This window comes from Neoarius graeffei, chromosome 9, assembly GCF_027579695.1.
Source record: "Neoarius graeffei isolate fNeoGra1 chromosome 9, fNeoGra1.pri, whole genome shotgun sequence".
Lineage (NCBI taxonomy): Eukaryota > Metazoa > Chordata > Actinopteri > Siluriformes > Ariidae > Neoarius > Neoarius graeffei.
Window position 1 is genome coordinate 16,597,377 of NC_083577.1, and position 22,223 is coordinate 16,619,599.

Consider the following 22,223-nt stretch of genomic DNA (forward strand, 5'->3'; position numbering starts at 1 on the left):
TTGATCTAAATTGACCATGGTTGCAAAATATTGGCCATACATACGCAAACATTACAAAACATGAAAGTAAGATGAAAAAGAAACATTGCCTTATACTGCAAGACTAAAACAAAAAACTGTCAAAAATCACCTTTTCAGTGATAACATCCAAACAGATCACTCATGTAACAGAAAGACCGCAAATGGAAGCATGATCAACTTCTAACTATTGGGGCGGAAAATTCCATTCTACACATGCAAATTGTTAATGTGTGTCCTTCCCCGCACACAAATAACACGCTACAGTAAAAAAAGACCACAACTCATATTATAGCTCAGAAATTCATACAAGACCAGCTACCATTGTAACATTCTGTAAGAAAAACATTCTATAACTAACTTTCAGCTTTCGTTTTAAAAAACAAATCACAGATGATTTATAACAATTTTTTTATGGCATAGTGATTTTAAGTTACTACTTTTGGTGAGGTAGCGACCTTGACCCTGAGGCTTTCCGTTTAGATCAAAAAACACACGATCGTATTGGTTTTGGGTATGCAGAAAATGGAGTTACAACGGTGATCAAATATTTTGCATGATGTTTTATTACAGTTATGATTATTCTGTGAGTGCACCAATCCTTAGGTGTATAAAGTTACAACTTAAAATACAATTAGTGATTACTGTAGACTTTTCAGTGGACTACAGTCTTTTTAAGGGAATGCAATGCAGTCAACCATTTATCATGTCCCAGATCAAGCCGCCATTTTTCCAAAAATTTTCAGAATTTTTGCCAAATTCTGAATATTCATATCAAAGATTTATCTGTATTCTTTCTTTCATCATTTTATTTAAAATTAAAACCAACACCACCATTCAAAACCGTATAGTTTATTGACAGTATATTTAGTGGGGTACCCCCACAGTACCCAGTTTCTGAGACCGACTCATATTATAGACAGATTAAGCCTTGCTTACATGAAAGACTGTGTGTCTGACCCCCAGGTGTAATTATCACGTGATGCGTGACATGTGCAAGGTGTTTATAGACCCTTTTCACGTGACGTCACGACAAACGCGGCCGCCATTTTGGACATGTACTACCAGTAGTTTACCACAGCCAGCATTGAGGAACGGCAGCAAAGAAAGTGTTTATTTTCAGCAAGACTTCCATCATGCCACTATATTGTTGTGCACCTGGATGTAGTAACCATCAACAAACAAGGCAAGGGTTATCATTTTATCAGATCCCGACGGAGAAGATGGATAGCGGCCATAAACAGGAAAGATTGGCAGGCCTCGGCATACCAGCGCTTGTGCAGTGACCACTTTGTTGGAGGTAAGACGAATAAAATTAGCCAGAAAAGGCATTACATTGCTGTTAACATTCTGTGGCAGCGAGTGTGTAACCAAATAGGCAAAAATAACCTATTGTAACCTCTTTGTTCTTCTGTAGTAGCTATTAGCTAACGACATTAGCTAGCGTTGTGTTCCTTTGCTGTTGGTACACTGTAGGACAGATCAGAGGCAGTGTCCTACAAACAGCGCTTAATTTGAGAGGGAGCAAGCCGGAGCGCGCTCCAGAACCTCGGGCATTGGCTCCGGCAGCTATTTACACTGGATCCGGTGATCCGACACCTCTTTTGACTATGTAACAAAAAAAAAAAAAATCCCAAATAATTAAATAAAAAAATGCAAGTTTATTTAGTGTTAATGTCTGATTTTGATATCTGTCTTGTTGGTGATCTCTCTCATGAAACGACATCCACAAAATATCTGCAGATGAACTTAATTTGCAGTGTTATTACAAAACATGCCCAGAAGCGCAGCGCCGTGCCCCCCGCCCCCTTTTTTTCCGCACCGGAGCCGCTCATCCTCTGCGCTCCGGGACCTCCCACTTTACAAATTAAGCACTGCCTACAAATAAGTGTTCAAAACAAGAGGAACATGTATTTGTCTCTTAAATCCAGGCCATTCCCTGTAATCTGTAACAACGGTTGGAGAAAGTAATGGCAAATAGTGAGTGCACAAACCATAGAAGGTAAACTGTACACAGTGCCAGGGCAGTGTGATGGTATGTCTACTTTTAGAGATTGTGTTAGCTTATCAATGAACACACTCGTCACTCGACGAGTTTCACGTCTTTACGATGGATACTTAAATGTGTGTTAGGTATTATTGTTGCAGTCTAAGCAGTCATTGTAGCAGCTAGATGAGCGAGAACCGAAAGGGTCTGTGCCATAAACCGTTATTTCTGTACGGCGTTGCTAATGTGTTGTTACTGTTGTTATTTCTCCCTCTGCTCGCCCTGTAAATGCCCTCCGTCGCTGGATAGCGAAGGTGTTTTCTGCATCTCGCTCCTTTTTCTTGTATGTTCTCCGTTTGTCGCCTTCCTCGCATTCAAACCAATTCGAGCCGAAGTCCGCTACATGTCCAAAATGGTGGTCGCGTTTACGAAGGTCACGTGACTGAAAAGGGTCTATACTCATGTTTGTCCTACAATAGAGCCCCTGCGCATGACATCTCACACCACATGATAATTACACCTGGGGAACAGACAGACACCGTCTTTCGTGTAAGCAAGGCTTAATCTGTCTTCAGCATGGTTCATTTTTACGCTGTTTTTGGTTGTTCAAATCATTCAAATAGTGAAGTAGATAAAAAGGTACTACTGTCTCCCCGCTATCAAGAAAAATGTTAAAGAGAAGCAAATGCTTCAAGAACAACAAAGAAATGAGGGGTTAGAGAATACGACGAGAGGATCTAAGCCTGAAAACTCCAGAGAAATTCACGATTGTATTAAAAAAAAGAATATCGGAAGTGAGTATGGGGCAATTCCAGCGTTATGGACGCGACACTTGAACTCAAAATGGCAACAAATGACCCAGTGCATGTTTTATTGTCTCCCAGTATTTAAACAGGTGTTGCATATTTTAAGGCTGTACCATACTGGAGAAGTGATAGAACAAGAACAATTCCCATAGTACATCTAGGGCATGCCAGGAAATGCCAATAAAAGATGCGTTATGGATGTGACAGAAAAAGTATCACTTTTCTTGGGTGACTGTACATTTTTATCAAACTCTGTGAAATCATAAACCTAATGTCGAAATGGAGATATCCATTTGATAGAGGAGTCCAAGGTGAATATTAAAAAATCTTTGTTTAAAATATTTTGTATTTCATGCAGAGTTTCAGAAGGAAAAGTCAGCGTTATGGATGTGACGAAATTCCGTTATGGCTGTGACGCGTCTGAAATAGACATGGCATATGTTTAGAAAATCAGCAATTTAACCACCATAACCCTTTGAAAAACTCTCTAAATATCAGTTAAAACTATCAAAGTTCTTAAATAATATTTAGGATGGCTATTGTTTTGCTGTTTTGTGGATTTTAGCATACATTTCTGTGGCTTGTGGCAATAATATAGAATTGTACATGATCAAAGTTGATTTTAGCTTGGGTTTTACATTATAAGAAAGAAAGACTGACAGTGACATATTAGGTTGGTTACAAATTGGTTCAACTTATTCACATCTGTAAAATACAGGCCTAGGTGATATCTCTGGGAGTGGTTTTGATGTATTACATGCTGCTTTATTTTTGCATGGTGAGGTTGACATTTACATGGAATTGCCCTATGGAAGCGTTTGCTTAAAGCTGTACAGCTTCTCATATCATCTCTAGCCACTTTATCCTGTTCTACAGGGTCGCAGGCAAAATCAGTGAAATTTAGTCCCCTCTGAAATTTGGTCAATTTAAAAAAAAAAAAAAAAAAAACCACCACAGGCCATTCTGTAGCTGGGAAGTTATTTAATTTGAGGGGATTCCCTAGTGTCTTGAATTGCGTTATGGTGAAACGGGGTGTATCACGATCTGACACACCAAGTTATCAGGAATCAACTCTTCCCCCCAGTGGAAATTTGAGTAACTATTCATGCACAATTTATACATTGAAAGTCTTTTCTACTTTTGCAAATGGCCAAAAGATCGTTAAGGTGTTGATAATTGTAGCCGCCACTCTATAGGACTACAGCTACAATTGGAATGTGCGGATTCTGTTAGTATCCACTATGAGGTAAAATTAAAATAAAATCTTAACAATGAAAGTCTAGAGCAAGATATTTTGTTACTTTACAAATAACACTTCAGATATTGTTTCAACAATAGTATTAATGTTTAACCGTAAAAAGTGCAAATAGCTGTGTAACTAGATGTCCTTGGGGTTGTTGAGACATGGAGGGCCGGAATACCATCTAGCCAACAGTTCATGTAGGAGTCCTTTGTGAGTAAATGCTCTGGCTTTCACAGCACTCTGTTCCTAAAAGCTGATGTCAGGGAAAATAATATTTAGACAAAGAAGGTCTGCTTGCTTTTGTAGTAGTTTGTTGCATTTTTGCACGATTTTAACAGCTCTTCCATGTCGGGACTATTCGGGAAAAAGAAGGTATAGGAAACTGCGAAACTAGAGCATGACGGAATATTGCACATGCGCATAAAATTGGTTGGCAAGAACCATTCACAATGGCCGACAAAGTTGCATCATCACCTAATTTTCGTAGCGATTTATCGCAGTATGCAAGTTCGTTGTCAATTGATGCTAAGCAAAGATATGCAGCAAAGCTTCTGTACAACAGTGGCACCAAAGTTCTGCCTGATCCTTACGCAGTTACGGACAAATGGGACCCAAATCCAAGCACCTGGCCTGACCTTTGGCGATATCTACCTGTATGTGACTGACACGCCTTCAATATACACAAAAGAATCAATGAAAGCCTACAAGTCTCTTGATGCATACAAGTAAGTGTTATTCAGTTGTTTTATTGAAATACTCTCTCTCATTATATATATATATATATATATATATATATATATATATATATATATATATATAAAAAAGCTAGTTATAATTGCTTGATATAAGGATTTTTTTGGTACCTTGCATACTGCTGACTGCTGTTGACCTGTTTAGCATGGTAACCCATATTTACAGATGGAGTGTAGTCTGGACTGCTTTCATCATTACTTTTTGTGCCTAATAATAAAAAGATGAAATAGGCACAATATAATCTTTGAAACATAAAAGTTAATGTTGTTGCTTCACACGCACACACCAAAGAGTACAGTACTAAACTTAAGCAAGTTCTACATTTAGAATGCACGAGCAGTGTTTTAAATCCAGGCTATGCTATTTATCTTCAAATACATATCATGAAAAGTTCGACCAATCTTCTAATGTCAAATATTTATACTGCAAAAAGTATATAAATTTGCCGCGAGTGCGTTTTTATCTAATAATATTAAACTGCAAAACAAAATCATAATAAAAAAAAAAAGTAATGTGTCTTACCAGATATAAAGTGTCGAAAGCAAACACGGTCGTTGGCAGTAGGTTCCCACTTATCACGCTTAATTGCTGCGATCCAAAGCTTTCGGCGAGCTTCAGGTTTCTTTGGTATGCGATAAAAGCTCTTGGGATCATTTTTATCAAATCTGTATGTACAGCCGATAACACAACACGACACTACCATAATTAATTAACGTATAAGTGTGAATGACCCGATAACTCCGATCGGCTAACCTCTAATACGATAAATAACCTCTTGCCAACCAAAGCATCACGTGACCATATGGTGACGTCACACCGAACTTTCCTGTGATCCACCATGTAGGCTAACGCTATGCCACAAATCCGCACCGTCACTCCAGTCGTCACTGGAGTGTACACAATATAGCCAAAACGCGTTCGAGAGACCGTTTTTACAGTGTCTCGACGAAAGGTCTCAACACACTTACCATGTAACAAACTTGTGCGTTACCAACTGCTTCTAGTTTTTTTTTTTTGTTGTTGTTGTTCCAGCTGAAAATCAGGCTACTTCTGATACCACCGAGCTGAGAGAAGTCAGATTTCTGCTCAGAAACAGGAAAGGAGATAAGTGTGTAACTCCAGTCACACTCTGCCTTCCCTCCACATCCATAAACTTTACCAACTGAAAAGATGGTTCCGTGCTCATACAGATACGATCCTCCGTCACCTACCTTTTTCTTCCTCCTCTTCTTCTTCGTTTATTGGCGGTTGGCAATCAACAAATCGGCGCAATACCGCCACCAACTGGCATGGAGGATGGCTCCGGATCTCTAACCCCCCCCCCCCCCCATCCTCTCCTTCTTCTTCTGTCAGGTTTATGTGGCGGTTGGCAAACGCAGTGCATTACCGCCATCTACAGGACTGGGGTGTGTACACTTGAATTAATTACTTGCACTACTCATAATGTGCTATGAAAGAGAGATGTAAATGAGGAGAGGGTGCGAGAGCCAGAGAGAGAAAGAAAAAAAAATTCCAACTGAATACCAGATAAATAATTGCATAATTAAACAAAAGTAGATCAAAGAAACAAATGACCAACTGCAAAACGTGAAAGCTGAAATCCCCTAGATGCGCTTAGATAGTTGACTTTCCCTGAGAAATGCTAATACTGCATCGGTGATGTATTTGGATCTAGGCTCAACTAGTAGATTTTCTAAAGACAGTGTCAGTTTAGATTTTTCCACAGCCTTTTTCAGTCCTTCTCTTTGCCTTGAATAATGCGTACATTTAAGTAAAACATGCTCTACATCTTCTGTCCCTCCACAGTGCTCACACAAACCAGTAAGATGTTTCTGAATCTTAAATAGGCTGCTATTCAGCCCTGTGTGGCCTATCCTTAATCTGGAAAACCATACCTCTTCCTGTCTCCCGGCATAACCTGATTTACTGAATGTGACATGTCTATGTACCTTATATAGATGTCTTCCTCTCTTCTCTTCCTTCCATTCGGCTTGCCAAAGTTTACTCACGTTAGTGTAGATTAAAACCTTAACTTCTGGCCGGCTGAGGGGAATTACAAGTTGGACTTCAGTGTTTGTAGTAGCCTCCTTTGCTAGCCTATCTGCTGCCTCGTTGCCCTCCACTCCCCTATGAGCAGGGACCCACACAAACTGGACATGCAGGCCTTGTTGGGTTAGTACAAACAATATTTGATTGATCTCATTTAGTAAGTCCTGACGGCATGGTGAGGAACCATTTTCTATAGACAATAAGGACGACATTGAGTCTGAACAGATCATAGGCTGAAGAGTCTTAAAATCCTCTATCCATTGGAGGGCAAGTATGATGGCTGACATTTCCACTGCAAGGATAGACAAATGGTCAGAGGTTCTCTTTTTAATTGAGATATTAAGGTCTGGTATGTGCACTGCTGCCCCCGTTCTGCCATCAAGATCTTTGGATGCATCTGTATAAATGATTGTATGGCCATAGAACGCATGCTGCAGATATTGGTCAACATCCCAATATATTCCATTATTTGCAATTTTATTTTTTGCTTCAAATATTACAGAGGGTATACCAAATAGCCATGGAGGGGTTCTGCTTAAAGGAACTGTGTCACAGCAAGAAACGGCACCAATTTCCAACTCATTCACCCACTTGTTCCCTCCCCAACCAAAACTGTTGTTCTGCGATTTACCATATTCCCAACAATCCAGTAGCACCTGTTTTGTAGGGTGTGACTCTTCATGCCCCCGTAAAGTTGTCCAGTACGCCATACCGAGCTTAAGTCGCCTAAGGTGTAGGGGCATTTCCCCTGTTTCAATTTGTAATGCTGGTATAGAGGATGTTCGAAATGCACCACTACAAATTCTCAAGCTTGTAGAATGAACTTTATCTAGGCCGCTGAGCAAGGTCTTAGAAGCCCCCATGAAAGCTACACAGCCATAGTCTAGCACCGACCTAACCAAGGCAATATAAATTCTTCTCAACGCAAACCCTGTCACTCCCCAGTCAAACCCTGATACACATTTGAGAACATTCACAGCCTTTTTACATTTCTCCATGACTTTCTGTATATGTTCCCTAAATGTTAGCTTGACATCGAACCATATACCCAGATACCTAATAGTGCATGTTTGAAAAAGAGTCTGACCGTACAATCAAAGGTCTACTGTAGGATTCACTCTCTTCTTTGAAAAACAAATAACTTGTGTCTTTTCCACCGACAGCCTGAATCCCCACTCTCTAGCCCACCTTTCAACTATATTAATAGCCCCCTGCATCTTCTTTTTCACATGGTCTACATTGCGGCCCCTCATCCACAAAGCCCTATCGTCTGCATACAACGCTCTATGAACAGCAGCATCCTCAATACCGCAAAATATATCATTAATCATTATATTAAATAATACAGGGCTACACACACTCCCCTGCGGCGTTCCATTCTCTATTTGATATCTCCTGGACAGACTTGTCCCCACTCTCACTTCGATGGTCCTATTTCTAAGAAAGTCACGTACCCAGTTAAACATTTTACCCTTAATGCCCATCCTATGCAATTTCAACAACAGCCCTTCTTTCCACAACATATCGTATGCTTTCTCTATATCGAAAAAGATAGCCAGCACAGACTCCTTGTTAACCTGTGCCTTTCTCACTTCATTCTCCAGGCACAGGACAGAATCCATGGTAGTGCACCCACTACGGAATCCACTTTGATAACATGAAAAAAGGCCTCTTTTTTCAACTTCATAGGTCAACCTCTTAGTCACCATTCTCTCCATGAGCTTACATAAATTAGACGTCAGAGCGACTGGTCTATAACTTTTCACATTAGACTTATCCTTACCTGGCTTTCCAATGGGAACCACAACTGAGTGTTTCCAACTCACTGGTAACTTTCCTTGTTTCCAGACCTCGTTATACAATTTCAAAATCACAAACTTAGCCATAACATCTAATTCCTTAATCATTTTATAGCACACACCATCCTTCCCTGGTGAGGTATTCCTAACTCCAGCCAAGGCTCTTATGCACTCACTCATTGTAAATTCCCTATCCACCACACCATCACCAACATGTTCCCTCTCCAGGATCTCCTTGTTGTCTTGTATAATCTTTCCCCTCCGAGATAGTTCTTCACCTGACAAGTTTCCTGAGCTATGTATTCTAACAAAGGCTCTCGCCAACATTTCTGCCTTTTCCAAGTTTGTTACTGCTTCACTTCCATTATCTTTGATCACCGGTAAGGAGTGATCCCTCCTAATGCCCCCCATCTTCCTAATCATGCCCCACACATCACTGACCTTAATATCTGCCCCTATTTGGCTGCAGAACGCTCTCCAATAACTCCTTTTTGTGTCTTTAATAATTCTTTTAACTCTGGCCTGAGCCCTTTTATATTCCAGTAGGTTGTGATAAGTATGACTTGCCTTTAAAACCTTGAAAGCCTTATTCCTGATCCTAATAGCATTTGTACACTCATCAGACCACCAAGGTACCATCTTCCTTCCCTGCCTTCCAGAGGACCTACCAATTACCTCTTCAGCTGAATCACACAGTATTAGTGTTATTATAGAATTTAGCTCGTCCACGTCATCAGTGAGTACAGGAGGGAGCTGCATAAGCTTAGCACTTACAGTAACCCTATACAATCCCCAATCTGCCTGCTTCAACTTCCATCGCGGAAACCAGTTCTCCTCCAAACAGATATTTTGATCTCTAATCGTTGTAGTTATGACATAGTGATCACTGCCAAGAGAATGGTCAGAAACTTCCCATCTGCTTACGCCAGCTATTGGCCCAGAAGTAAATGTGAGATCTATTGCCGATTCAGTTCTATGCGCAGCATCATACCTTGTACTACTACCATCATTCAAACAACTGAGGTTAAAATCATCCATGACTTCCTCAACAGTGATCCCATTTACATCAGTTTTTGTGCCCCCCCACAAGGTATTGTGTGCATTAAAATCACCACAAAACAATATATTCCCATGTCCCACTTCACACAAACTCTCCAGTGCCTTTCTCACTATAACCTTGCATGGGTTATAGAAATTAATAATTCTCAGTCTAGTTTTGTCAATCCATATGTCAACTAACACCACTTCAACATCTTCATTCATTTCTAAAATCCTGTAATTGATCCCCTGCTGCACAAACGTCGCTACCCCCCTCCCACCATATCCCTATCCTTCCTCACTGCCACATAACCATATAAAACAAAATCTTAAGAGGGCTTCAACCATGTTTCTTGTACGCAAATGATGTTGGGTTTGACGTCTTGCTCTTCAATAAACTGTTTAAACTCCTGGCCATTGGCCAGTAGACTCCTGGCATTCCATTGTAAAACACGCAAACACATTATGAACACTTGGGGGTGGCTAGACGAAAGTCGGGGTCCAATGGCTCTGAAAGCATATTATGTATGTCGAGTACTGTCAATCCTCGAATGTCTAGATGCTTCTCAGCTGCCTTTTTTATCATTTTAATTTTGTCTGTCCGACTCTCAATCAGTGCTGATCGGTTAATAACCTCCGCTATGAAAGCAACAAAATTCTTCTTATTCACTATAAGTGTATCGTCAGTGAGTTTGCAACACTTTTGGGGCATTTGGACTCCAGCAGGCATAGGGGCAGCATGCAAACCAACATTAACAGCAGTTCTCGCTTTGTTTTCTTTGTTAACCCGTTTGATGGCCTCCGCATATGAGATCTGCTCTTTAACTTTAACATTTTGCACCTGAACGGCTTTCTTATGCATCTCACAGCCTTTGTATGCCGCACTATGTTCTCCACCACAATTGCAGCATTTAATTTTAGTGCCTTCTTCACATTTACCATATTCGTGCTCCCCCCCACACCTAGCACACCTACACTTGGCTTTACACACTAACGCAATGTGGCCGTATCTTTGGCACTTAAAACACCTTGTTGGCGGTGGAACATATGGTCTCGTCTGATAACTAACGTATCCGATCATAATTCTTTCAGGTTGCTTGGGTTCCTGCAATGTTAGTAGAACAGACAGACTTGGCGTTTTTATCCCCGCCCTGGTAACCAGCAATCGTTTAACTCTGATCACTCTAGTACCTCTAATGTTCTGCTTAATTTCTTCTTCTGACAGTTCAGTCGGCACACCTGTTATCACAATCAGTGCATTCCCCCTTTCTACCCAGTCCTGAACTTTAACGTTAATTCCTAATAGGTTCCTACACTGCATCAGTCCCATACACTGGTCCCTATCCCGACAAACAATTAGCAGACTCCCGTCTCTTAGAGGTTTAACATCAAACACATCACCAACCAGTTTGTGTATCGCTGCACTCACTTTCAAGGGGTTCAGTAAACCGGGTTTTTGAAATTTCATAACCACCTTAATGTCTCTCCTCTTCTGCTTAATTCTAGGACCATCAGGTGTATCTCTTGTCTTACGTTTTTTCCTTTGGTTTCTCGACTGCACTAGTTGAAAGTCGTCTTGCTGGTCACCCTCACTGATTGTACTCATTTAATCTTCCTCAAACTCAATACTGTCTAAGACATTATCAAAATCTTGTCCAGTGTCACACCCCAGTCCTCCTCTAACAAAGTTCGAATCCACCGGGTCCGGTGGTTCTTTCTCTGACTTACTCGTTCCCACTTCAAAATCTAACACCAGGTTCTGCGTTCAGTGTTTCCGCGCCTCGATCAGACTCTTCCCCCACATCCTCTCAATTAAATTCGTTATTTTTAAGAACCTAAATGGAATGTGGAAGCATTCCTCTCTCATGTTTCTTTGCAGGATATCTATGATATTAAGATGTACTTTTCTCTTCCTGAGTTTATGGTTAACTACTTTCTTTCTGATTTATATTTTGACAATGTAATGTACCATGCTCAAGTCTCTTCTTGTCCACAGTGGTCACAGTTGCCAGTATTGTTTACCTATTTTATACACTACCGTTCAGAAGTTTGGGGTCACTTTGAAATTTCCTTATTTTTGAAAGAAAAACACTGTTCTTTTCAATGAAGATCACTTTAAACCAATCAGAAATACACTCTATATATTGCTAATGTGGTAAATGACTATTCTAGCTAAATTCTACTAAATGTCTGGTTTTTGGTGCAATATCTAGGTGTATAGAAGCCCATTTCCAGCAACTATCACTCCAGTGTTCTAATGGTACAATGTGTTTGCTCATTGCCTCAGAAGGCTAATGGATGATTAGAAAACCCTTGTACAATCATGTTAGCACAGCTGAAAACAGTTTAGCTCTTTAGAGAAGCTATAAAACTGACCTTCCTTTGAGCAGATTGAGGCTACGTTTACATTACGTCGAATCAGCGGATCATCAGATTAACGTTCTTAAAACGATTCGCGTTTACACTAAAACCGTTAGCCGTGCACACAGCAACGGCAATACGCGGATACGCTAATCACATGACTTTAGACGGCGCGTAACATGATCCCAGTGCATTTAGGGCATGCGCAAGGCTCACCACTTGCAAGTAGAAGGATGGCAAGCCGCGCAAGGCTCACCACTTGCAAGTAGAAGGATGGCAAGCCTAATACACGGATACGCTCGGCTCCGCAGGCATTCTGCGCTCCAAATCACTCCGCCCTGAACAGCGAGTGCCCTCTGGAGGGTGCACACTCCGGCCCTGCGCAGCTCACACAGCGCGCGAGTGAAGTGAACAAGCCACGATTCGGGACTGAGCCGCTGTGTGTGTGATCCCAGCGCATATCACTTACTACTTGCAAGTGGAAGGATGGCAAGCCTAAAGACAATCATAACTACACAATGGGCAGTATTTGCATCAGTATTTGCAGTATTTTCATACTTTTATACTCTTTAATGAAAGGTGATACAAGGCGGAAGTCCGCGCCGTTTTTCAGCAGTCGCGTCACATGACCAACGCCAGCGAATCAGGAAGGTGGATCTCACAGTGACGTTGTCCAATGAGACGCCAGCTAGAGCTCAGCACAGCGTATTCGCGTATTCTGAATGTTTACACAGCACCGGAGCTGACACGATCTGGATTGAATACGTGGACGCTGGCGGATTCCCGTTTCCTGGCGTTTCCAGGGGGTTTAATGTAAACGGACAGTGCATCCGCGAAGAAAACGAGACAGATACGGTCTAATGTAAACGTAGCCTGAGTTTCTGGAGCATCACATTTGTGGGGTCGATTAAATGCTCAAAATGGCCAGAAAAAATGTCTTGACTATATTTTCTATTCATTTTACAACTTATGGTGGTAAATAAAAGTGTGACTTTTCATGGAAAACACAAAATTGTCTGGGTGACCCCAAACTTTTGAAGGGTAGTGTATAAAGTATTGTTTAGTCCTGTATGTCCAAATCTGAGTCTTGATAGTATCATCTCCTCTCTCCTATTCCTTGTTGCATATCTAATTTCTCTCACTTTCCTTTAAATTTTATAAACCCCTCTCCCCTTCCTTTCTTCCTCCCATTGTTTCTGCCATCTCTCCCTAATTCTTTGTTTGATGATACTTTTGATTTCTGTTTTGTTTATATTTTCTGCAAAATCAATAGTTTTTATTTGTGGCTTCCTTAGCAGCCTTGTCTGCCATTTAATTCATAACATGTGATGGTACCCATAAGAATGCTAACGTCAGCCCCATGATCTAAATTCTGTACAGTCTTTGCTGCATCTCTATCATGATATCTGGTCTGCTGTCTAAATGAGCTGTAAACTAATTGTAAATTAGCTGTAAAGGAAAATACTGAACTTGAATCTGAACAGATTATTGCTCTCAGTCTGGCCTTGTGTCCTCTATCCACTGTATTGCTAACATTTCTCCTGTGAAAACTGACATTTCATCATTCACTCATCTCATATCATCTCTAGTCACTTTATCCTGTTCTACAGGCAAGCTGGAGCCTATCCCGGCTGACTATGGGCAAAAGGCAGGGTACACCCTGGACAAGTCATTACAGGGCTGACACATAGACAACCATTCACACTAGAGTCACCAGTTAACCTAAATGTCTTTGGGGGAAACCAGAGCACCTGAAGGAAACCCACACGGACAACATGCAAACTCCACATGGAAAGGCCCTCGCCAGCCATGGGGCTTGAACCCAGACCTTCTTGCTGTGAGGTAACAGCACTAACCACTACACCACCATGCTGGCCTTCAGCATTCACTTTGATGTGAAATTCAGGAATAATGAGCTTGTGAGTTCTACTCATGGTTGGGTCATACCAAAGACCATCATTAAAAATGGTACCTACTGCCATCTGGCAAGGCACACTGCAATACAGATGTGAGTGGGGAGTCAAACTCTCATGGTTATCAGACGACTAGCCCCCCACTGTAACCCTTGCTATGTAATAGGCGAGAGGCCGAGGGCTACGGAAACGGGGATTGGCGTCGCCCTATGCACCACATGGCGTGGGAAGGACTTTGATTGATCGATTGATGTTTCACAGATGGGATAAGGTTCTTATGCTGGAATGTCAGGGCTCGAAATTCTTTTTTTTTTCACCAGCCAGCCAGACTAGTGACCTTCCAAAGTAACTAGCCAAACAGAAAATCAACTAGCCAAAATTTGTTCATGTATGAATTTTACTTCTGTCAAAAATAACGCAAAAGAGAGTAGTTACCATTGTTCATGACTAATGTGCATTTATTTCAAGACCTGAGTATTTTGATACTGTTGTTAAATACATAAATGAGAACAACACAGAGCACCATAATATAATATCAACAAATAATAATATATTGGAAAACTTGGCAACTTGGTGTATGAGTATTGAAAGCAAACATACTTACTATCATGACTATAGCACCCAAAATATGTCCAACATGCTTTCTGTATTTAACCATTTATGAGAGAGAAATCATTAGGAGCTTCATATTGACTAGGAATCAACTTGAAAAAAATTAATTATTCCATAAAAATCATATCGCAGCCAAGGCCTACCCTGCTCCCACGTTTGCTTATAAGTCCTTTGTCTATTCTCCTCTTCAGACCGAGGTCGCTTTGTCCCCGTCTCTGGCGGTTTCTGTACACCTCTCAGAAAATTCCACATCGCAACGTAGCTTTGGCAGATTTAGATGTAAACAACAACAAAAACACGTGTTTAAATGGACAATAATGTGGCCACATCTATTGAATTTGATAACGTGATGTGGCAGCGGGGGCGTGGCCAAGCGGTGGTCTGTGAATGGAGGGCGGAGTTAGGGAAGGTAAGTGGTGGAATCATTGCACCTGATGGGGATTAACCTGTGTTTGTGTATCTTCCCCAGTGACCACACCCTTTAAAAGGAGAGGAGAGGAGAGCAGAGAAAGGGAGCTCTCTCTCCCCAACCAGAACACGTGTGTGTGTGTGCACGTGGCTGGGAAGTGATAAAAAGCTGAAAAGCTAGCAATAAATAGTTCATTGAGAACTCAGTTCTGGCCTGCCGTGCTTCTGCCCTACTAACAATTTTTGGTTCCCAGAACGTTCCTGGAACACGAGCCTTTGGTTCCAGTTTGGTTCCGGCTACGTTCCCTGAAAGTCATTTTTGGTTCTGTTTAGATTGTCACTTGGTTGGCAGGAAAGTTTAATTTTGGTTCCCAGAACGTTACTCATGTGGTTCCCATTTGGTTCCCTCACCGTTCTCACACCGTCCCTTTATCCTTGTTCATGTCATGTTTGTTCCCTCAACGTTTCCATAACCTTGTTGGTTACATGTCTGGTTCCCTAGACGTGCTCCTGATGTTCCCCCAACCTTGTTTATTACGTGTTGGTTCCCACAAGGTTCCCCTACAACATTCTAGTAACCTCGTTGGTTACATGTTTGGTTCCCTCAGTGTTCCCCCAATGTTGTTTCCCACACCATAATGTTGTCATATTTCTGTAGTATGTAATTCATTGTAAAAGTTTTGGTTGCATGACAACTATTTACTTCAGAACATATAAGCAGTGATGAATGACCAGGAAAATGTTGCAGGACTAGAAAGTTTGATAGAAAAAATATCAAGAATACAACATTGGTAAGGACATCAGCAACACAGTGCAACATTATTATACATTATAAAACATCTGACAACTATAAACAATTATGAAAGCTATTTCTTAATAAAATACAATAAAGGCAAAAAATAAGAAAACAAATTTTAGAAATGCCAAAAACGGGTGCGTGTGCATAGAAGTTGGTGTACTTCTTCAATCTTGAGGACCAGCTGACCTAAAAAGAATAAGAAACAAAACGTTTAACACCAACTTAGTGCCAACGTTTCATTTAATTATTGTGACTATTCAGTGATTGATAAAAGAAAGACTTAAGTTTAATTTACCGTCTGTGTGGTGCAAACTTCAGTGCATGCCCAATGCACTCCTCAATATCAGCTACCTTCTTGCCAAGGAAGTTCTGCATGCAGGCCTCTACAAATAGAAGTAAAAAAAAAAGTTACACATTTAAATCTCAGTCAAGCTTGGCATAACACTGATTTGAAAAATATATGAACACTTACCCATTATAATTTTGCAAAGGGTTAAGTTCTGGAAAGGCTTTTTTGCTCTCCTCCCCCTCAGGCTGTACTGCTCCAGGACATTGTTGGTAGCCACCTGGCGTAGAATGCGACGAATGGCTGCCCCCAGATTCGCCCCTCCCAGGCTTTCAAAGAAACGTTTCTAAAAAAAAAAAAACAAGAAAAACCAAGTATCCAATGAAAATGAATGTGGAGAGCTTATGTGGTCTACTTTCATTAGCCAAATCAATACATTACCAATGACAATTTATTTCATATATAATTATGTCCAATTAATTACCATTTGGTTCCTTCTTTCTGGTTGAGCCAGACTCCTGTCTAGCTCCTCCAGCTCCTCCACTGTGCTGCATAGGCCCAACAGCACATCTTCCTGCAGAGGAGGCTGAGGCGGGTACGAGACCACGGCAGCCTCCAACGTCTCTGACTTCCTCTCCATACCCTCCATCCTCCTTTCCATAGCCTCCATCCTCCTCTCCATAGCCTCCATTCTCCTAGTCATTCTCCCCATGTGCTCTTCCATGGCTAGGTACATTTGTGATAGAATTCATTTTAGTTTTTGAACATAATATACTTGTCATATGTGAAAATGTGTGTATATAGTACTTACTTCTTTTTGTGTCATCCGTCGTCCTCAATAGGAGCCTCTTTTGTTCCTCCAGGACTACAGATAGAATTGAGATGAAATTCATTTTAGTTTTATACCCAATACACTTTTCCTGTGTGAACATCAACAAGTGTGTATGAAGTACTTACGCCTTATTACGGTAGCCATGCCTGAAGCCCCCTCCTCTTCGCCATGGGTCATTCCTGAAGTTTTTGAAAAGAAAATTGTTAGTGTTTGCTTTCTTGGTTAAGAGCTTGTAATCAGATAGTAAATATAAAATTCAAAGCAAATGTACCCTCAACTGGGTCGGATGATATTTGTTCCTCAATGTACGACTCTTCCAATGTCTGACGGCTGGGTGCTGGACTGACATGGGTTGAGGGACTGCTGCTGTCCTGCTCCGAGCTGCTGACTGAACTTGTTGGCTCTGCCATGAACTCAGGCTGTTCTTCAATCTCCGCCGGTTGTATCTCTGGTATGTGTTGAGGTCCATGATGTTGTTGCTCTGCTTCTTGCAGAGCCTGGCCTGTCCTTGCTGCATCTCACGCAGCCTGCTCTTCCCTGCTTGCTGCATCTCGCGCAGCCTGCTCTGCCCTGTTTGCTGCATCTCCTGCATCCAGCTGGGCATGCACCAGTGCTCACACATTCAACACCTCTCGCACCTCTTCCATTCCTTTGTGTAGGTCTGTCTGGCCAACCTCTTTGAACTCATTGGCTGCAATGCAATGCCATGCAATACAATGCAAACAAACAATGTGTACCTGTTGCAATGAAAAGCGGGGAAAATTTAAATACAACATTACAACAACAGGGGCGGCATGGTGGTGTAGTGGTTAGTGCTGTCGCCTCACAGCAAGAAGGTCCTGGGTTCGAGTCCTGTGGCCGGCGAGGGCCTTTCTGTGTGGAGTTTGCATGTTGTCCGCGTTGGTATCCTCCGGGTGCTCCGGTTTCCCCCACAGTCCAAAGACATGCAGGTTAGGTTAACTGGTGACTCTAAATTGACCGTAGGTGTGAGTGTGAATGGTTGTCTGTGTCTATGTGTCAGCCCTGTGATGACCTGGCGACTTGTCCAGGGTGTACCCCGCCTTTCGCCCGTAGTCAGCTGGGATAGGCTCCAGCTTGCCTGCGACCCTGTAGAACAGGATAAAGCGGCTAGAGATAATGATGAGATGAGATTACAACAACATAAATTTAAGCACAGTGTTTCAGTTTACAACCATACTTGCACTTGACAAAAATACACACAGGATTAAAACTGGGGATGAGGTAAGAATATGTGTGACAAACATGACAGTAGCATTGCATTCAATCGAGCAGGAAAGCAAAACAAATGTGTAACAAAAGAATGGTCTGTTGCAGAATATTATATATATATATATATATATATATATATATATATATATATATATATATATATATATATATAATAATATTCTGCAATTACTTGTTGGCAACTTGTGTCTGCGGCTGGGACTACAATGGATGCATTAAGTCAAATACTTAACTATAATCAATGGAATTAGCTTTTATAGTAGCTATTATAGTATTATTACTATAATATTAAAGTCTTAACTATAATCAATGGAATTAGGTACACCAGAAAAGGCAGCACAGAGAACATTCTAAAAATAGCCCATTATTTTTCAACTTCATGTATTTTGACTCAACTTGACTAAGCATAGCGCACCACATCCAGTGAAGCTCCAGCCTGAGACAGAGTGTATATAAACTAGCCTTTATACAACCACAATAAAATGAATCTTACCTTTTCAAGAGTGAATCCTAGTCGTGTAGTCAAGTAGAATCCAAAGCTTTGTTGTCAAAGTAGGCGCTGTCGAAGCAAAAGGTGCTCTCTGCATCCGAAGGTAGCAGCAATTGATTCTGTTCATTGCGATCAGCCCAATTATCCATGTCTTCACAGCCACACCCCCACCACGTCAGGCAACCTGGTGGCCAATCAGCAGTCTATGTTCATTTCAAACTGAGGAGGGCGGTCGTTGGGATACAAACGTTTAGATAGTAAAATGTTAACAAATGACTTCCACAGAACCCTCTCATGATATAAAACTACCACATTCTAAAAATACATTTCTATTTTCTACCCACATAGCCTACCGCATAAAGTTTGCAACAACAACCATTTATTCTAGTAAATATAGAGGCAGATATCCCTTATGCGAAAACAATACATTTTTTTCTTGCGGCAGGACGGCAGTGTTTCCTGTCCACGAAATTGCCTTCTGCATTAAATACAGAGCCGTTGCAGTATGCCATTTATTTTTATCCAAACTATAGCATTTACTGCACTAACACTGTAGTAATTCTGTTCTGCACTACAGCATTACTCTAGTAATAACAATTCACTGTAGTGCAGAGTATGATTCTTTCCATAAAGGATGGCATCATGGTAGCTAACATGCTAAATAAATGGCTGTACTATCGACATACCTTCAGTTGATCTTGCTGTAAGGTGAAACATTTTCAAATAGATGCATGCTGAATTGCTGTGCCATTAGACTTTTCATTTAGTGTACAGAGGAAAAAAAAGACCTCTGCAAAAATGTAAACATCCAGTTGTCCTCTCATTTCCAGTGAGCTCTCTAACCATGGCTATTACAGGACGTGACATCACACACACGCGAGGCAGTCTTAAAGGCATACCGCAAATTTTGTAGATTAATAATTTCAGTCCACTGCTACAATAATATGCTGTTGTGTCCGTTAACTCATGAGTTATATGGCAATCTATTGAATTTGCAAAGTGTTGCTGTAGCAGCTTTGTCAGTTACAAAAACAAAAACTGGTTGAACCAGTTTCCAAAAGCCAGAATGCACACACAATGGCTTTAATAGCCCAGCCATTTCATGTGCCTCTGAATGGCTGTCATTAGCAAGTAGGCTAAGCTTAATTGCTCTTGTTCTAGTTTTTTGTGTGAATTTAAAACTCAGTTTGGAATACTTATTGAGACATCTACATTTTATTTTTATTGTAGTCTACTTGACTTAATACAACTTGCGACATATATACTTATTTTATTGTAGCGTACTTTACTCTTTCTATTTCAGCTTTGGTTCAATTAATGTGCTATAAAAACAATGAATGGAGACTGCACCACAGATAGGGTGACCAGATGTCCCGGTTTTACCGGGACAGTCCCGATTTGGGGTTGTGTGTCCCGAGTCCCGACAAAAGTCTGTCGGGACACGGATATGTCCCGGTTTTCACCACTTGTGACGTTTGCGACTGAGCAGCGTGGGAATCATTAGCGGAGAAATGTCTGTATTTACTATTTTGATGAATTGACAGGAATCGCAAACTTTCCTGGTTACTGCCCCCTGGCCTTGTGGCATGGGTGTTTATTTAGCCACATTATTCCAGACAACAGAACGGGTTGCCATGCAACAATAAAATAAACATTAACTGGCGCGAATGTTCTTTGTCTAGCAGCAGTAATGCCGCAGCAATTATGCCGAAAAGAAGCTTTAGTACTTATTCTTGCCTTGAAGCATTTTGATGTTTGTTTCAAGTGCTTCACTGTTGGTTTATACAGATCATAATCCACTTGTGTTCATCAGCAGTACGAAAGGCTCCAACCAGAGATTCATGTGGTGGAGCTTGTTTCTGCAAGGATATCTGAATCTGAAGTTCTGCCACATTTGTGGATAGGACAATGTCTTGGCAGATGCCCTCTCCAGAGCTTGAGTAAATTTTGCGTTTTATGTGGGTTTGGTTGCCTTGGAGCAATCCTATTAAGGGTGGGGGTCTTGCAGGCCCTGTATTTGTGGCTGGTGTCTTTCTCTCTTGCAGGCAGGTGTCTCATCTGTGGTTACCTGCAAGTGTGAGTTGTCCTTAAAATCCGGACACACCCTCCCCTTCTCTTTCTCCCTCACACACACACACACATACACACTGCTGCTACCTGGCAGCAGGACTTGCTGCTTGCTCCCTATTTATCTTTTCCCTTTTTTGTGTGTGTGTTTAATAAACACATTAACTTAAACTTTATTTTGTGTTTTCCTTGTGTTGCTTCCCTTTGAGCCAGGGTTGTAACTGTTGATTAGCTGGAGCTTCTCAATAATAAGAATGGTTGTAACTTCAAAACTTAACATTTAATCACTGGACTGCTGAGGTAAGTTACAGGAGGAGTGAGAACCGTGGACATCCAACATCTTGCAGGGTGTGAAAAAACAACAATGCCACATCTGGTTTTTTTGCTTCAAAATAAAAGCATCTGACTAACTTGAACCAAGGCATTTCAGAATAAAATACATCTGTGGCAATACTGAATTATTACCATTACTGCAGTTCTTATGTCACCTTCTGTCAACATCACAACTGTAAATAAAGCATTTTAACTAATATTTTTATGCCTTTTTAATTAAACAAATTAACATTTATCTATTTATTCTACTTTATTTATCTAATTATTCAAATAAACATTTCTCAACATTCTTGTCCAATGAACGACTGTTTGTTACTACTCAATGTTTAGTTTTCAAGTAATTTCCAAAGGGTATATCAGCTGAACAGTTCTCCTCAACAAACTGCCCGCAGTGGTACAGACAGTGCAGGAACATACAAGTCCAAATCTCCCTGGAAACAGTTCTGTAATCTTGTTTATTTTCCAGGTCTGCCTGGGCAAGTTGTCCTCTCCAATCAGGATGACATCTCCCACCTTAAGTACAGTGGGCACAGGTGTCTCACACTTGTGAGCTGATTTCAAGTCCATAAAGTAGTCCTTCTTCCGACTGTTTCAAAAGCTGGTTAAGAGTCTCTGGCAGTATTTCCATCTCCAGCCCACATCCTCTCTGCTGGTGTTGGTCACCTGAGATAGTGGAATCATACTAGGGAAATTTAGTCTTGAGTGGCTGTGGCTCTGATGCTTCATTGTCCACATATGACAGAGCCCTGGAATTCAACAGAGCCTCAATCTCTGCAAGCACAGTTGTCAGTTCCTCAAAGCTTAGCAATGCCTTTCCCAGCACCCATTTTAGACATGCCTTTACAGATATCATGAGTCTCTCCCAGAAGCCACCCTACTGTGCAGTGCACTCAGAAATAAACTCCCAGGTGATTCCTTTGTCTGTGAAGAACTCTGTGAGCTCTGATTCTCTGATTGACTTCCATGGATCTTTCATATCCTTTTGAAGGTTTGGGCATTATCTGAGTATATAACCTTACACAGCCCTCGCTGAGCAATAAACCTCTTTAAGGCTAAGAGAAACTTTTCTGTAGTTTGATCTGATAAAAGCTCTAAATGCACTGCCCTTGTGACAACACAAGTAAAAAGTGCAATATACTTTATGCTTTAAAGTTTGTGAACCCTTTATAATTTTCTATATT

The 22,223-nt window shown here is 41.0% G+C and overlaps 2 protein-coding genes across 4 annotated transcripts in view; both read right to left on the bottom strand.

Annotated features, from left to right (window-relative positions):
- The window catches only part of LOC132891482 (uncharacterized), a 56,312-nt gene extending 50,235 nt beyond the window's left edge, over positions 1-6,077 (bottom strand). Inside the window, exons 1-3 of one of the 3 annotated variants that reach the window (XM_060929096.1) lie at positions 6,019-6,077; positions 5,776-5,889; positions 4,918-5,014 (exon numbers count right to left, since the gene is read on the bottom strand). In XM_060929096.1, the coding sequence (XP_060785079.1) occupies positions 4,918-4,964 (47 nt within the window). In that variant the 5' untranslated portion in view covers positions 4,965-5,014; positions 5,776-5,889; positions 6,019-6,077. The other 2 variants (XM_060929095.1, XM_060929097.1) reach the window with 2 other exon arrangements.
- Positions 6,078-14,487: 8,410 nt separating this feature from the next.
- LOC132891142 (uncharacterized) lies at positions 14,488-17,947 on the bottom strand. The gene is made up of 7 exons (XM_060928600.1): positions 17,176-17,947; positions 17,030-17,083; positions 16,884-16,937; positions 16,557-16,798; positions 16,259-16,418; positions 16,082-16,169; positions 14,488-15,972 (listed from the first exon to the last, which is right to left on the bottom strand). Exons 1-7 carry the CDS (start codon positions 17,312-17,314, stop codon positions 15,951-15,953), a joined length of 759 nt encoding a protein of 252 aa, XP_060784583.1. The 5' UTR covers positions 17,315-17,947; the 3' UTR covers positions 14,488-15,950.
- Between the last annotated feature and the right edge of the window lie 4,276 nt (positions 17,948-22,223).